The following is a 17901-nucleotide window of genomic DNA, read 5'->3' on the forward strand; positions in this document are numbered from 1 at the left end:
AATAGTACTGTTTGCACTTTTTCCTTTGCAACTCCACCAATATTTTTGCAGCTTCAGACCTGAGCATTTTCTGTATATTTCTAATTGCTATGTCATATTAAATCCCTCTTGTGTGTTTTTTTTTTTTTTTTTGCCTACTCTATCTAGTGCGCTTTCCAGAGGACATTGATGATGAAGGCACAACTTTTCATCCAGAATATACCCACCAAACATTTGGAGATGAGTAAGTCATATTCTAGAGGTTAAAGGGACAGTCTAAACCAAAATGTTTCTTATTTAAAAAGATAGATAATCCCTTTAATACCCATTCCCCATTTCTCTTGTAAGATGTATCAAGTCCACGGATTCATCCATACTTGTGGGATATTCTCCTTCCTTACAGGAAGTGGCAAAGAGAGCACCCACAGCAGAGCTGTCTATATAGCTCCTCCCTTAGCTTCACCCCCCCAGTCATTCTCTTTGCCTACTCTAAGTAAGTAAAGTGAGTGTGGTGACAAAAATGTTAGTTTTTATTTTCTCAAGCAAAAGTTTGTTATTTTAAATGGTACCGGTGTGTACTATTCACTCTCTGGCAGAAAAGGGATGAAGATTTCTGCAAGGAGGATGATGATCTTAGCACTTTGTAACTAAGATCCACTGCTGTTCTCGCAAGGGCTGAAGAGTACATGGAAACTTCAGTTGCTAAGCTGCATTGAGGTATGTTCAGTCTATTTTTTTTCTAGACAGACTGTGATAATTCTAGAAAAAGCTGGCAATGTCCCCATGAGGGAAGGGTAAGCTGTATTCAGACACTTAGGGCTAGATTTATTAAGCCCTTACGGCATTAAGTTCTCACAAGAACTTGCTTGCAGCGATTTAACAAGCAGCGGTTACCAGACCGCTGCTTCCCTAAACTCTTCGCCACCTCTAAACTGGCGAAATTCAATCTCCTCGGTCGAGTCCGACCAAGGAGATTGATAGCTCCTGCCCGCGCGTGATTGGTTGTGCGCGGGCAGGGGGCGGGATTGCACGCGAGCGCAAAATTGCGCTTGTGTGCAATGCTAATTACCTACGGGTAATTTCGCCCCGCCACAGGCAAGCTGAGGCGTACAGGGGCGCGTATACACGCCCCTGTACGCCTCAGCTATGATAAATCTAGCCCTTAGTAGGAATCCTAGCTTGCATAAAGGGCTAATTGGTTACTAGAGATACTGATAGGAAAAAACGTTTCTTTATTGAAAACATAACGTTTTTTGAGGGACTTTAAGGGGTCATTGTGGCTTATTTAGGGGTTATTAACCCACATGGCTAGTTTAGAAACACTCTGGTGTGTTTCTTTTAGGCCCCATAACATCGAGTGAGGTGGGAGGGGCCTATTTTCGCGCCTCAGTTGCGCAGTTTCTTTTACTCAGAGACATCCAGCTGCTTCTCCAGAGAGTCCTGCTGTGTTTGAGGGCTTAAAAGAAGTTTTTTTTCCTCACAAATCTATCCTGAAGGGCAGGTAGGCGCCACAGCAGAGCTGTGGCAAGGTACTGAACGTTTTTTTACCGGTTTTTGACGTCTTGTCAATCCGGTTTTTACATTAAGGGGTTAATCTTTTATTTGGCTGGCTGTGCAAACTTACTAAAGCTTTATGATTCTACTGTAAAAAATTCGTAAAGTTTACTGCTTTTTTACACTGTTTGGCAGAGTTTGTGCATCTTTTTTTCTCTAAAAGGCACAGTACCGTATTATTTGCTTTGATTAAAGTGTTTTCCAAGCTTGCTTGTTTCATTACAAGCCTGTTTAACATGTCTGACATCAAGGAAAATCCTTGTTCAATGTGTTTAGAAGCCATTGTGGAACCCCCTCTTAGAATGTGTCCCACTTGCACTGATATGTCTATAAATTATAAAGAGCATATTTTAGCACTTAAAAATATAGCAATAGATGATTCTCAGACAGAAGGAAATGAGGATTTGCCATCTAGCTCTCCCCAAGTGTCACAACCAGTAACGCCCGCACAAGTGACGCCAAGTACCTCTAGTGCGTCAAATTAATTTACTTTACAAGACATGGCCACAGTTATGAATACAACCCTCACAGAGGTTTTATCTAAACTGCCTGGTTTACAAAGAAAGCGTGACAGCTCTGGGTTAAGAACTAAAGCTGAGCCGTCTGACGCTTTAGTAGCCGTATCCGATATACCCTCACAATGTTCTGAAGTAGGGGTAAGGGATTTGTTATCTGAGGGATAAATTTCTGATTCAGGAAAGACGCTCCCTCAGACAGATTCTGATATGACGGCCTTTAAATTTAAGCTTGAACACCTCCGCTTATTGCTCAGGGAGGTATTAACGACTATAGATGATTGTGACCCTATAGTGGTCCCAGAGAAATTGTGTAAAATGGACAAATACTTAGAGGTTCCTGTTTACACTGATGTTTTTCCAGTCCCTAAGAGGATTGTGAATATTGTTACTAAGGAGTGGGATAGACCAGGTATTCCGTTCGCTTCCCCTCCTGTCTTTAAGAAAATGTTTCCCATATCTGACACCATGCGGGACTCGTGGCAGACGGTTCCTAAGGTGGAGGGAGCTATTTCTACTCTTGCTAAGCGTACAACTATACCTATCGAAGACAGTTGTGCTTTCAAAGATCCTATGAATCTTTGAAAGCACAACTGAAAATTTTTGTTCATCAAGGTTTTCTTCTGCAACCTATTGCGTGCATTGTTCCTGTAACTACTGCAGCTGCTTTCTGGTTCGAGGCTCTAGAAGAGGCTCTTCAGATGGAGACTCCATTAGAGGATATTATTGATAGAATTAAGGCCCTTAAGTTGGCTAATTCTTTCATTACAGATGCCGCTTTCCAACTGGCTAAATTAGCGGCAAAGAATTCAGATTTCTTTCATGTAATTAGCAAGAGTCCATGAGCTAGTGACGTATGGGATATACATTCCTACCAGGAGGGGCAAAGTTTCCCAAACCTCAAAATGCCTATAAATACACCCCTCACCACACCCACAATTCAGTTTTACAAACTTTGCCTCCTATGGAGGTGGTGAAGTAAGTTTGTGCTAGATTCTACGTTGATATGCGCTCCGCAGCAAGTTGGAGCCCGGTTTTCCTCTCAGCGTGCAGTGAATGTCAGAGAGATGTGAGGAGAGTATTGCCTATTTTGAATGCAGTGATCTCCTTCTACGGGGTCTATTTCATAGGTTCTCTGTTATCGGTCGTAGAGATTCATCTCTTACCTCCCTTTTCAGATCGACGATATACTCTTATATATATACCATTACCTCTGCTGATTTTCGTTTCAGTACTGGTTTGGCTTTCTACAAACATGTAGATGAGTGTCCTGGGGTAAGTAAGTCTTATTTTCTGTGACACTCTAAGCTATGGTTGGGCACTTTGTTTATAAAGTTCTAAATATATGTATTCAAACATTTATTTGCCTTGTCTCAGGATGTTCAACATTCCTTATTTTCAGACAGTCAGTTTCATATTTGGGATAATGCACTTGAATCAATTATTTTTTCTTACCTTAAAAAATTTGACTTTTCTTCTGTTATGTGTGATCAGTCCACGGGTCATCATTACTTCTGGGATATAACTCCTCCCCAACAGGAAATGCAAGAGGATTCACCCAGCAGAGCTGCATATAGCTCCTCCCCTCCACGTCAGTCCCAGTCATTCTCTTGCACCCAACGACTAGATAGGATGTGTGAGAGGACTATGGTGATTATACTTAGTTTTTATGACTTCAATCAAAAGTTTGTTATTTTAAAATAGCACCGGAGCGTGTTATTACTTCTCTGGCAGAGTTTGAGGAAGAATCTGTCAGAGTTTTTTACTATGATTTTAACCGGAGTAGTTAAGATCATATTGCTGTTCTCGGCCATCTGAGGGAGGTAAAGGCTTCAGATCAGGGGACAGCGGGCAGATGAATCTGCATTGAGGTATGTAGCAGTTTTTATTTTCTGAATGGAATTGATGAGAAAATCCTGCCATACCGTTAAAATGACATGTATGTATACACTTCAGTATTCTGGGGATGGTATTTCACCGGAACTACTCTGTTAAAGGTCACTAATCCTTTTTAATAACTATTTATCATGTTAAACGTTTTTGCTGGAATGTAGAATCGTTTACATTGCTGAGGTACTGTGTGAATAAATATTTGGGCATTATTTTCCACTTGGCAGTTTTTTTTTGTTTTAATTGTGACAGTTTCGTTTCTCTTCACTGCTGTGTGGGAGAGGGAGGGGCCGTTTTTGGCGCTCTTTGCTACGCATCAAAAAATACCAGTCAGTTACTTTTATATTTCCTGCATGATCCGGTTCATCTCTGATAGATCTCAGGGGTCTTCAAACTTCTTTGAAGGGAGGTAAATTCTCTCAGCAGAGCTGTGAGAATTCTTATAGTGACTGTGAATAAAAACGTTGCTTTGTATTTTTTATGTCAAATTTAATTATTGTTATTTTACTAATGGGAACAAACCTTTGCTAAAAGTTTTGTTATTTTAAAGTTTGATGCTATAACTGTTTTTCAGTTCATTATTTCAACTGTCATTTAATCGTTAGTACCTCTTTGAGGCACAGTACGTTTTTTGCTAAAAAAGATTATAACCAAGTTGTAAGTTTTTTGCTAGTGTGTTAAACATGTCTGACTCAGAGGAAGATATCTGTGTCATTTGTTCCAATGCCAAGGTGGAGCCCAATAGAAATTTATGTACTAACTGTATTGATGCTACTTTAAATAAAAGTCAATCTGTACAATGTGAACAAATTTCACCAAACAGCGAGGGGAGAGTTATGCCGACTAACTCGCCTCACGCGGCAGTACCTGCATCTCCCGCCCGGGAGGTGCGTGATATTTTGGCGCCTAGTACATCTGGGCGGCCATTACAGATAACATTACAAGATATGGCTACTGTTATGACTGAAGTTTTGTCTAAATTACCAGAACTAAGAGGCAAGCGTGATCACTCTGGGGTGAGAACAGAGTGCGCTGACAATGCTAGGGCCATGTCTGATACTGCGTCACAGCTCGCAGAGCATGAGGACGGAGAGCTTCATTCTGTGGGTGACGGTTCTGATCCAAACAGATTGGACTCAGATATTTCAAATTTTAAATTTAAATTGGAGAACCTCCGTGTATTACTAGGGGAGGTCTTAGCAGCTCTCAACGATTGTAACACCGTTGCAATACCAGAGAAACTGTGTAGGTTGGATAAATACTTTGCGGTACCGGCGAGTACTGACGTTTTTCCTATACCTAAGAGACTAACTGAAATTGTTACTAAGGAGTGGGATAGACCCGGTGTGCCGTTCTCACCCCCTCCAATATTTAGAAAGATGTTTCCAATAGACGCCACCACTCGGGACTTATGGCAAACGGTCCCCAAGGTGGAGGGAGCAGTTTCTACTTTAGCTAAGCGTACCACTATCCCGGTGGAGGATAGCTGTGCTTTCTCAGATCCAATGGATAAAAAATTAGAGGGTTACCTTAAGAAAATGTTTGTTCAACAAGGTTTTATATTACAACCCCTTGCATGTATCGCGCCGATTACGGCTGCGGCAGCATTTTGGATTGAGTCGCTTGAAGAGAACCTTAGTTCATCTACGCTAGACGACATTACGGACAGGCTTAGAGTCCTTAAACTAGCTAATTCCTTCATTTCGGAGGCCGTAGTACATTTAACCAAACTTACGGCTAAGAACTCAGGATTCGCCATACAGGCACGTAGGGCGCTGTGGCTAAAATCCTGGTCAGCTGATGTTACTTCTAAGTCCAAATTACTTAATATACCTTTCAAGGGGCAGTCTTTATTTGGGCCCGGTTTGAAAGAGATTATCGCTGACATTACAGGAGGTAAGGGCCACGCCCTACCTCAAGACAAAGCCAAAGCTAAGGCTAGACAGTCTAATTTTCGTCCCTTTCGGAACTTCAAAACAGGAGCAGCATCAACCTCCACTGCACCAAAACAGGAAGGAGCTGTTGCTCGTTACAGGCAAGGCTGGAAGCCTAACCAGTCCTGGAACAAGAGCAAGCAGGCCAGGAAACCTGCTGCTGCCCCAAAGACAGCATGAACCGAGAGCCCCCGATCCGGGACCGGATCTAGTGGGGGGCAGACTCTCTCTCTTCGCCCAGGCCTGGGCAAGAGATGTTCAGGATCCCTGGGCACTAGAGATCATATCTCAGGGATACCTTCTAGACTTCAAATTATCTCCCCCAAGAGGGAGATTTCATCTGTCAAGGTTGTCAACAAACCAGATAAAGAAAGAAGCGTTTCTACGCTGCGTACAAGATCTGTTAATAATGGGAGTGATCCATCCGGTTCCGCGGTCGGAACAAGGACAAGGGTTCTACTCAAACCTGTTTGTGGTTCCCAAAAAAGAGGGAACTTTCAGGCCAATCTTAGATTTAAAGATTCTAAACAAATTCCTAAGAGTTCCATCGTTCAAAATGGAAACTATTCGGACAATCTTACCCATGATCCAAGAGGGTCAGTACATGACCACAGTGGATTTAAAGGATGCTTACCTTCACATACCGATCCACAAAGATCATCACCGGTATCTAAGGTTTGCCTTCTTAGACAGGCACTACCAGTTTGTAGCTCTTCCATTCGGATTGGCTACGGCTCCAAGAATCTTCACAAAGGTTCTGGGTGCCCTTCTGGCGGTACTAAGACCGCGAGGGATTTCGGTAGCTCCATACCTAGACGACATTCTAATACAAGCTTCAAGCTTTCAAACTGCCAAGTCTCATACAGAGTTAGTTCTGGCATTTCTAAGGTCGCATGGATGGAAAGTGAACGAAAAGAAGAGTTCTCTTTTTCCTCTCACAAGAGTTCCATTCTTGGGGACTCTTATAGATTCTGTAGAAATGAAGATTTACCTGACAGAGGACAGGTTAACAAAGCTTCAAAGTGCATGCCGTGTCCTTCATTCCATTCAACACCCGTCAGTAGCTCAATGCATGGAGGTGATCGGCTTAATGGTAGCGGCAATGGACATAGTACCTTTTGCACGCCTACACCTCAGACCTCTGCAATTATGCATGCTAAGTCAGTGGAATGGGGATTACTCAGATTTGTCCCCTACTCTGAATCTGAATCAAGAGACCAGAAATTCTCTTCTATGGTGGCTTCATCGGCCACACCTGTCCAGGGGGATGCCATTCAGCAGGCCAGACTGGACAATTGTAACAACAGACGCCAGCCTACTAGGTTGGGGCGCTGTCTGGAATTCTCTGAAGGCTCAGGGACTATGGAATCAGGAGGAGAGTCTCCTTCCAATAAACATTCTGGAATTGAGAGCAGTTCTCAATGCCCTTCTAGCTTGGCCCCAATTAACAACTCGGGGGTTCATCAGGTTTCAGTCGGACAACATCACGACTGTAGCTTACATCAACCATCAGGGAGGGACAAGAAGCTCCCTAGCAATGGTGGAAGTATCAAAGATAATTCGCTGGGCAGAGTCTCACTCTTGCCACCTGTCAGCAATCCACATCCCGGGAGTGGAGAACTGGGAGGCGGATTTCTTGAGTCGCCAGACTTTTCATCCGGGAGAGTGGGAACTTCATCCGGAGGTCTTTGCCCAAATACTTCGACGTTGGGGCAAACCAGAGATAGATCTCATGGCGTCTCGCCAGAACGCCAAACTTCCTCGCTACGGGTCCAGATCCAGGGATCAGGGAGCGGTTCTGATAGATGCTTTGACAGCACCTTGGAACTTCGGGATGGCTTATGTGTTTCCACCCTTTCCGCTGCTTCCTCGATTGATTGCCAAAATCAAACAGGAGAGAGCATCAGTGATTCTAATAGCGCCTGCATGGCCACGCAGGACTTGGTATGCAGATCTAGTGGACATGTCATCCTGTCCGCCTTGGTCTCTACCTCTAAGACAGGACCTTCTGATACAGGGTCCATTCAAACATCAAAATCTAACTTCTCTGAAGCTGACTGCTTGGAAATTGAACGTTTGATTTTATCAAAACGTGGTTTTTCTGAGTCGGTTATTGATACCCTGATACAGGCTAGGAAGCCTGTTACCAGAAAGATTTACCATAAAATATGGCGTAAATACCTATACTGGTGCGAATCCAAACATTACTCCTGGAGTAAGGTTAGGATCTCTAGGATATTGTCTTTTCTACAAGAAGGGTTAGAAAAGGGTTTATCAGCTAGTTCATTAAAGGGACAGATTTCAGCTCTGTCCATCTTGTTACACAGGCGTCTGTCAGAAAATCCAGACGTCCAGGCTTTTTGTCAGGCTTTAGCTAGGATCAAGCCTGTGTTTAAAGCTGTTGCTCCGCCATGGAGTTTAAACTTAGTTCTTAACGTTTTACAGGGTGTTCCATTTGAACCCCTTCATTCCATTGATATAAAATTGTTATCTTGGAAAGTTCTGTTTTTAATGGCTATTTCCTCGGCTCGAAGAGTCTCTGAGTTATCAGCCTTACATTGTGATTCTCCTTATCTGATTTTTCACTCAGACAAGGTAGTTCTGCGTACTAAACCTGGGTTCTTACCTAAGGTGGTCACTAACAGGAATATCAATCAAGAGATTGTTGTTCCATCCTTGTGTCCAAATCCTTCTTCAAAGAAGGAACGTCTTCTACACAATCTGGATGTAGTTCGTGCCCTCAAGTTCTACTTGCAGGCAACTAAAGATTTTCGCCAAACTTCTTCCCTGTTTGTCGTTTATTCTGGACAGAGGAGAGGTCAAAAAGCTTCTGCTACCTCTCTCTCTTTTTGGCTTCGTAGCATAATACGTTTAGCCTATGAGACTGCTGGTCAGCAGCCTCCTGAAAGAATTACAGCTCACTCCACTAGAGCTGTGGCTTCCACTTGGGCCTTTAAGAATGAGGCCTCTGTTGAACAGATTTGCAAGGCTGCAACTTGGTCTTCGCTTCATACTTTTTCCAAATTTTACAAATTTGACACTTTTGCTTCTTCGGAGGCTATTTTTGGGAGAAAGGTTCTTCAGGCAGTGGTTCCTTCTATATAATGAGCCTGCCTATCCCTCCCGTCATCCGTGTACTTTTGCTTTGGTATTGGTATCCCAGAAGTAATGATGACCCGTGGACTGATCACACATAACAGAAGAAAACATAATTTATGCTTACCTGATAAATTCCTTTCTTCTGTTGTGTGATCAGTCCACGGCCCGCCCTGTTTTAAGGCAGGTAAATATCTTTTAAATTATACTCCAGTCACCACTTCACCCTTGGTTACTCCTTTCTCGTTGATTCTTGGTCGAATGACTGGGACTGACGTGGAGGGGAGGAGCTATATGCAGCTCTGCTGGGTGAATCCTCTTGCATTTCCTGTTGGGGAGGAGTTATATCCCAGAAGTAATGATGACCCGTGGACTGATCACACAACAGAAGAAAGGAATTTATCAGGTAAGCATAAATTATGTTTTTCCCTGTGGGCTGTTAGGCTCGCGGGGGCTGAAAATGCTTCATTTTATTGCGTCATTCTTGGCGCGGACATTTTTGGCGCAAAAAATCTTTTCTGTTTCCGTCGTCATACGTGTCGCCGGAAGTTGCGTCATTTTTGACGTTCTTTTGCGCCAAAAATGTCGGCGTTCCAGATGTGGCGTCATATTTGGCGCCAAAAAGCATTTAGGCGCCAAATAATGTGGGCGTCTTATTTGGCGCCCAAAAATATGGGCGTCGCTTTTGTCTCCACATTATTTCAGTTCATTTTTTCTTTTGCTTCTGGTTGCTAGAAGCTTGTTCATTGGCATTTTTTCCCATTCCTGAAACTGTCATTTAAGGAATTTGATCAATTTTTCTTTATATGTTGTTTTTTCTATTACATATTGCAAGATGTCTCACGTTGCATCCGAGTCAGAAGATACTTCAGGAAAATCGCTGCCTAGTGCTGGAACTACCAAAGCTAAGTGTATCTGCTGTAAACTTTTGGTAGCTATTCCTCCAGCTGTTTGTATTAATTGTCATGACAAACTTGTTAATGCAGATAATATTTCCTTTAGTAATGTACCTTTACCTGTTGCAGTTCCATCAACATCTAAGGTTCAGAATGTTCCTGATAACATAAGAGATTTTGTTTCTGAATCCATCAAGAAGGCTATGTCTGTTATTCCTCCTTCTAGTAAACATAAAAAATCTTTTAAAACTTCTCTTTATACAGATGAATTTTTAAATGAACATCATCATTCTGATTCTGATGACTCTTCTGGTTCAGAGGATTCTGTCTCAGAGATTGATGCTGATAAATCTTCATATTTATTTAAAATGGAATTTATTCGTTCTTTACTTAAAGAAGTACTAATTGCTTTAGAAATTGAGGATTCTGGTCCTCTTGATACTAATTCTAAACGTTTAGATAAGGTCTTTAAATCTCCTGTGGTTATTCCAGAAGTTTTTCCTGTTCCTAATGCTATTTCTGAAGTAATTTCCAGAGAATGGGATAAATTGGGTAATTCATTTACTCCTTCTAAACGTTTTAAGCAATTATATCCTGTGCCGTCTGACAGATTAGAATTTTGGGACAAAATCCCTAGAGTTGATGGGGCTATTTCTACCCTTGCTAAACGGACTACTATTCCTACGTCAGATTGTACTTCGTTTAAGGATCCTTTAGATAGGAAAATTGAATCCTTTCTAAGAAAAGCTTATCTGTGTTCAGATAATCTTCTTAGACCTGCTATATCATTGGCTGATGTTGCTGCAGCTTCAACTTTTTGGTTGGAAACTTTAGCGCAACAAGTAACAGATCATGATTCTCATAATATTATTATTCTTCTTCAACATGCTAATAATTTTATCTGTGATGCCATTTTTGATATTATCAGAGTTGATGTCAGGTTTATGTCTCAAGCTATTTTAGCTAGAAGAGCTTTATGGCTTAAAACTTGGAATGCTGATATGGCTTCTAAATCAACTCTACTTTCCATTTCTTTCCAGGGTAATAAATTATTTGGTTCTCAGTTGGATTCTATTATCTCAACTGTTACTGGTGGGAAAGGAACTTTTTTACCACAGGATAAAAAATCTAAGGGTAAGAACAGGGCTAATAATCGTTTTCGTTCCTTTCGTTTCAACAAAGAACAAAAGCCTGATCCTTCATCCTCAGGAGCAGTTTCAGTTTGGAAACCATCTCCAGTCTGGAATAAATCCAAGCCTTCTAGAAAGGCAAAGCCAGCTTCTAAGTCCACATGAAGGTGCGGCCCTCATTCCAGCTCAGCTGGTATGGGGCAGGTTACGTTTTTTTCAAAGAAATTTGGATCAATTCTGTTCACAATCTTTGGATTCAGAACATTGTTTCAGAAGGGTACAGAATTGGTTTCAAGATGAGACCTCCTGCAAAGAGATTTTTTCTTTCCCGTGTCCCAGTAAATCCAGTGAAAGCTCAAGCATTTCTGAATTGTGTTTCAGATCTAGAGTTGGCTGGAGTAATTATGCCAGTTCCAGTTCTGGAACAGGGGATGGGGTTTTATTCAAATCTCTTCATTGTACCAAAGAAGGAGAATTCCTTCAGACCAGTTCTGGATCTAAAAATATTGAATCGTTATGTAAGGATACCAACGTTCAAAATGGTAACTGTAAGGACTATCTTGCCTTTTGTTCAGCAAGGGCATTATATGTCCACAATAGATTTACAGGATGCATATCTGCATATTCCGATTCATCCAGATCATTATCAGTTCCTGAGATTCTCTTTTCTGGACAAGCATTACCAGTTTTTGGCTCTGCCGTTTGGCCTAGCTACAGCTCCAAGAATTTTTACAAAGGTTCTCGGTGCCCTTCTGTCTGTAATCAGAGAACAGGGTATTGTGGTATTTCCTTATTTGGACAATATCTTGGTACTTGCTCAGTCTTTACATTTAGCAGAATCTCATACGAATCGACTTGTGTTGTTTCTTCAAGATCATGGTTGGAGGATCAATTCACCAAAAATTTCATTGACTCCTCAGACAAGGGTAACCTTTCTGGGTTTCCAGATAGATTCAGTGTCCATGACTCTGTCTTTGACAGACAAGAGACGTCTAAAATTGATTTCAGCTTGTCGAAATCTTCAGTCACAATCATTCCCTTCGGTAGCCTTATGCATGGAAATTCTAGGTCTTATGACTGCTGCATCGGACGCGATCCCCTTTGCTCGTTTTCACATGCGACCTCTTCAGCTCTGTATGCTGAATCAATGGTGCACGGATTACACAAAGATATCTCAATTAATTTCTTTAAAACCGATTGTACGACACTCTCTAACGTGGTGGACAGATCACCATCGTTTAATTCAGGGGGCTTCTTTTGTGCTTCCGACCTGGACTGTAATTTCAACAGATGCAAGTCTCACAGGTTGGGGAGCTGTGTGGGGATCTCTGACGGCACAAGGAGTTTGGGAATCTCAGGAGGTGAGATTACCGATCAATATTTTGGAACTCCGTGCAATTTTCAGAGCTCTTCAGTTTTGGCTTCTTCTGAAGAGAGAATCGTTCATTTGTTTTCAGACAGACAATGTCACAACTGTGGCATACATCAATCATCAAGGAGGGACTCACAGTCCTCTGGCTATGAAAGAAGTATCTCGAATTTTGGTTTGGGCGGAATCCAGCTCCTGTCTAATCTCTGCGGTTCATATCCCAGGTATAGACAATTGGGAAGCGGATTATCTCAGTTGCCAAACGTTGCATCCGGGCGAATGGTCTCTTCACCCAGAGGTATTTCTTCAGATTGTTCAAATGTGGGAGCTTCCAGAAATAGATCTGATGGCGTCTCATCTAAACAAGAAACTTCCCAGGTATCTGTCCAGATCCCGGGATCCTCAGGCGGAAGCAGTGGATGCATTATCACTTCCTTGGAAGTATCATCCTGCCTATATCTTTCCGCCTCTAGTTTTTCTTCCAAGAGTAATCTCCAAGATTCTGAAGGAATGCTCGTTTGTTCTGTTGGTAGCTCCGGCATGGCCTCACAGGTTTTGGTATGCGGATCTTGTCCGGATGGCCTCTTGCCATCCGTGCACTCTTCCGCTAAGACCAGACCTTCTGTCGCAAGGTCCTTTTTTCCATCAGGATCTCAAATCCTCAAATTTAAAGGTATGGAGATTGAACGCTTGATTCTTGGTCAAAGAGGTTTCTCTGACTCTGTGATTAATACTATGTTACAGGCTCGTAAATCTGTATCCAGAGAGATATATTATAGAGTCTGGAAGACTTATATTTCTTGGTGTCTTTCTCATCATTTTTCTTGGCATTCTTTTAGAATTCCGAGAATTTTACAGTTTCTTCAGGATGGTTTAGATAAAGGTTTATCCGCAAGTTCTTTGAAAGGACAAATCTCTGCTCTTTCTGTTCTTTTTCACAGAAAGATTGCTAATCTTCCTGATATTCATTGTTTTGTACAAGCTTTGGTTCGTATAAAACCTGTCATTAAGTCAATTTCTCCTCCTTGGAGTTTGAATTTGGTTCTGGGGGCTCTTCAAGCTCCTCCTTTTGAACCTATGCATTCATTGGACATTAAATTACTTTCTTGGAAAGTTTTGTTCCTTTTGGCGATCTCTTCTGCCAGAAGAGTCTCTGAATTATCTGCTCTTTCTTGTGAGTCTCCTTTTCTGATTTTTCATCAGGATAAGGCGATGTTGCGAACTTCTTTTGAATTTTTACCTAAAGTTGTGAATTCCAACAACATTAGTAGAGAAATTGTGGTTCCTTCATTATGTCCTAATCCTAAGTATTCTAAGGAGAAATCGTTGCATTCTTTGGATGTTGTTAGAGCTTTGAAATATTATGTTAAAGCTACTAAGTCTTTCCGAAAGACTTCTAGTCTATTTGTTATCTTTTCCGGTTCTAGAAAAGGCCAGAAAGCTTCTGCCATTTCTTTGGCATCTTGGTTGAAATCTTTAATTCATCATGCCTATGTTGAGTCGGGTAAAACTCCGCCTCAAAGGATTACAGCTCATTCTACTAGGTCAGTTTCTACTTCCTGGGCGTTTAGGAATGAAGCTTCGATTGATCAGATTTGCAAAGCAGCAACTTGGTCCTCTTTGCATACTTTTACTAAATTCTACCATTTTGATGTATTTTCTTCCTCTGAAGCAGTTTTTGGTAGAAAAGTACTTCAGGCAGCGGTTTCAGTTTGAATCTTCTGTTTATGTTTTTCATTAAACTTATTTTGGGTGTGGATTATTTTCAGCAGGAATTGGCTGTCTTTATTTTATCCCTCCCTCTCTAGTGACTCTTCCGTGGACAGATCCACATCTTGGGTAATCATTATCCCATACGTCACTAGCTCATGGACTCTTGCTAATTACATGAAAGAAAACATAATTTATGTAAGAACTTACCTGATAAATTCATTTCTTTCATATTAGCAAGAGTCCATGAGGCCCGCCCTTTTTTGTGGTGGTTATGATTTTTTTGTATAAAGCACAATTATTCCAATTCCTTATTTTATATGCTTTCGCACTTTTTTTCTTATCACCCCACTTCTTGGCTATTCGTTAAACTGAATTGTGGGTGTGGTGAGGGGTGTATTTATAGGCATTTTGAGGTTTGGGAAACTTTGCCCCTCCTGGTAGGAATGTATATACCATACGTCACTAGCTCATGGACTCTTGCTAATATGAAAGAAATGAATTTATCAGGTAAGTTCTTACATAAATTATGTTTTTGCCATTTTAGCACGCAGGGCGTTATGTCTTAAGTCCTGGTCTGCTGATGTGTCATCAAAATCTAAACTTTTGAACATCCCTTTCAAAGGAAAGACACCCTATTCGGGCCTGAACTGAAAGAGATTATTTCAGACATCACTGGAGGGAAAGGCCATGCCCTCCCTCAGGATAAAACAAATAAAATGAGGACCAAACAAAATAATTTTCGTTCCTTTCGGAACTTCAAGGGTGGTCCCGCTTCAGCTTCCCCTACTTCAAAGCAAGAGGGGAATTTTGCCCAATCCAAGTCAATCTGGAGACCTAACCAGGCTTGGAACAAGGGTAAACAGGCCAAGAAGCCTGCAGCTGCCTCCAAGACAGCATGAAGGGGTAGCCCCCGATCCGGGACCTGATCTAGTAGGGGGCATAATCTCTCTCTTTGCTCAGGCTTGGGCAAGAGATGTTCACGATTCCTGGGCTTTAGAAATTGTGTCCCAGGGATATCTTCTAGACTTTAAAGACTACCCCCCAAGGGGGAGATTTCACTTTTCTCAATTGTCTGCAAACCAGACAATGAGAGAGGCGTTCTTACGCTGTGTAGAAGACCTACATACCATGGGAGTGATCCGCCTAGTTCCAAAAGCGGAACAAGGGCTAGGGTTTTACTCAAACCTGTTTGTGGTTCCCAAAAAGGAGGGGACTTTCAGACCAATCTTGGATCTCAAAATTCTAAACAAATTCCTCAGAGTACCATCATTCAAGATGGAGACTATTCGGACTATTCTACCGTTGATCCAGGAGGGTCAATATATGACTTCCGTGGATTTAAAGGATGCGTATCTACACATCCCTATTCACAGAGATTATCAATTCCTCAGATTCGCCTTTCTGGACAGGCATTATCAGTTCGTGGCCCTTCCCTTCGGGTTGGCCACGGCTCCCAGAATTTTCACAAATTTTCTAGGGGTCCCTTTTGGCGGTTCTAAGACCGCGGGGCATAGCAGTGGCGCCTTATCTAGACGACATCCTGATTCAGGCGTCGACTTTCCGGCTAGCCAAGTCTCACACGGACATCGTGTTGGCTTTTCTGAGATCTCACGGGTGGAAGGTGAACATAAAAAAAAAGAGTTCTCTCTTCCCTCTCATAAGAGTTTCCTTCCTAGGGACTCTGATAGACTCGGTAGAAATGAAAATATTTCTGACGGAGGTCAGAAAATCAAAACTCTTAACCACTTGCCGAGCTCTTCATTCCGTTCCTCGGCCATTAGTGGCTCAGTGTATATGGAGGTAATCGGACTCATGGTAGCGGCAATGGACATAGTTCCTTTTGCCCGCCTACACCTCAGACCACTGCAACTATTCATGCTCAAACAGTGGAATGAGGATTATGCAGATTTATCTCCTCAACTGCATCTGGACCAGGAGACCAGAGATTCTCTTCTCTGGTGGTTGTCTCAGGACCACCTGTCTCATGGAATGTGTTTCCGCAGACCAAAGTGGCTCATAGTAACGACAGATGCCAGCCTGCTAGGCTGGGGTGCAGTCTGGAACTCCCTGAAAGCACAGGGCTTATCGTCTCGGGAGGAAACTCTCCTCCCGATAAACATTTTAGAACTGAGAGCGATATTCAATGCACTTCAGGCATGGCCTCAGCTAGCTGCGGCCAAATTCATCAGATTTCAGTCGGACAACATCACGACTGTGGCTTATATCAATCATCAAGGAGGAACACGGAGTTCGCTAGCGATGATGGAGGTAACCAAAATAATCCGATGGGCGGAGGATCACTCTTGCCATCTCTCAGCAATCCATATCCCAGGGGTAGAGAACTGGGAGGCGGATTTTCTAAGTCGTCAGACTTTTCATCCGGGGGAGTGGGAGCTCCATCAGGAGGTATTTGCCCAGCTGTCTCGGCTATGGGGCACACCAGAATTGGATCTGATGGCGTCCCGTCAGAACGCCAAACTTCCTTGTTACGGGTCCAGGTCCTGGGATCCCCAGGCGGTACTGATAGATGCTTTAGCAGTGCCCTGGTCCTTCAATCTGGCCTATGTATTTCCACTGTTTCCTCTCCTCCCACGTCTGGTTACCAGAATCAAGCAGGAGAGAGCTTTGGTGATTCTGATAGCACCTGCGTGGCCACGCAGGACTTGGTATGCAGACCTATTGGACATGTCATCTGTTCCACCGTGGACTCTGCCAATGAGGCAGGACCTTCTAATCCAAGGTTCGTTCAAGCATCCAAATCTAATTTCTCTGCGTCTGACTGCTTGGAGATTGAACGCCTGATTCTATCAAAGCGTGGTTTCTCTGAGTCGGTCATTGATACCCTGATTCAAGCTAGAAAGCCTGTCACCAGGAAAATCTATCATAAGATTTGGCGCAAATATTTTTATTGGTGTGAATCCAAGGGTTACTCATGGAGTAAGATTAGGATTCCTACAATATTGTCTTTTCTCCAAGAAGGATTGGAGAAGGGATTATCAGCTAGTTCCTTAAAAGGACAGATATTTGTTTTGTCTATTCTTTTACACAAACGTCTGGCAGATGTCCCAGACGTTCAAGCGTTTAGTCAGGCTTTAGTCAGGATCAAGCCTGTATTTAAACCCGTTGCTCCGCCATGGAGCCTGAACTTGGTTCATAAAGTTCTTCAAGGGATTCCGTTCGAACCTATGCATTCCATAGATATTAAGCTTCTATCTTGGAAAGTTTTGTTTTTAGTAGCTATCTCTTCGGCTCGAAGAGTTTCTGAGTTATCTGCTTTACAGTGTGACTCACCTTACCTAGTTTTCCATGCAGATAAGGTGGTTTTGCGTACCAAACCTGGATTTCTTCCTAAGGTTGTTTCTAATAGGAATATCAATCAGGAAATTGTTGTTCCTTCGCTGTGTCCTAATCCTTCTTCAAAGAAGGAACGTCTGTTGCACAATCTCGATGTGGTACGTGCTTTAAAGTTCTACTTACAAGCAACTAAAGTTTTCCGTCAAACATCTTCATTGTTTGTTGTTTATTCTGGTAAGCGGAGAGGTCAGAAGGCTACGGCTACCTCTTTCCTTTTGGCTGAAAAGCATCATCCGTTTGGCTTATGAGACTACTGGCCAGCAACCTCCTGAAAGAATTACTGCTCATTCTACTAGAGCAGTGGCTTCCACATGGGCTTTTAAAAATGAGGCTTCTGTTGAACAGATTTGTAAGGCGGCGACTTGGTCTTCGCTTCATACTTTTTCCAAATTTTACAAATGTGATACTTTTGCTTCTTCAGAGGCTATTTTTGGGAGAAAGGTTCTACAAGCAGTGGTGCCTTGCGTTTAA

The 17901-nt window shown here is 42.4% G+C and overlaps 1 protein-coding gene across 4 annotated transcripts in view; it reads left to right on the forward strand.

Annotated features, from left to right (window-relative positions):
• Positions 1–17901, forward strand: part of HAT1 (histone acetyltransferase 1) — a 253113-nt gene that overhangs the window by 108261 nt on the left and 126951 nt on the right. For all 4 annotated transcript variants that reach the window (XM_053698434.1, XM_053698432.1, XM_053698435.1 and 1 more), the window contains exon 3: positions 148–223. In XM_053698434.1, the coding sequence (XP_053554409.1) occupies positions 148–223 (76 nt within the window). The remainder of the gene's footprint in view (positions 1–147; positions 224–17901) is intronic.

Source organism: Bombina bombina, chromosome 1 (genome assembly GCF_027579735.1).
Source record: "Bombina bombina isolate aBomBom1 chromosome 1, aBomBom1.pri, whole genome shotgun sequence".
Taxonomy (NCBI): domain Eukaryota; kingdom Metazoa; phylum Chordata; class Amphibia; order Anura; family Bombinatoridae; genus Bombina; species Bombina bombina.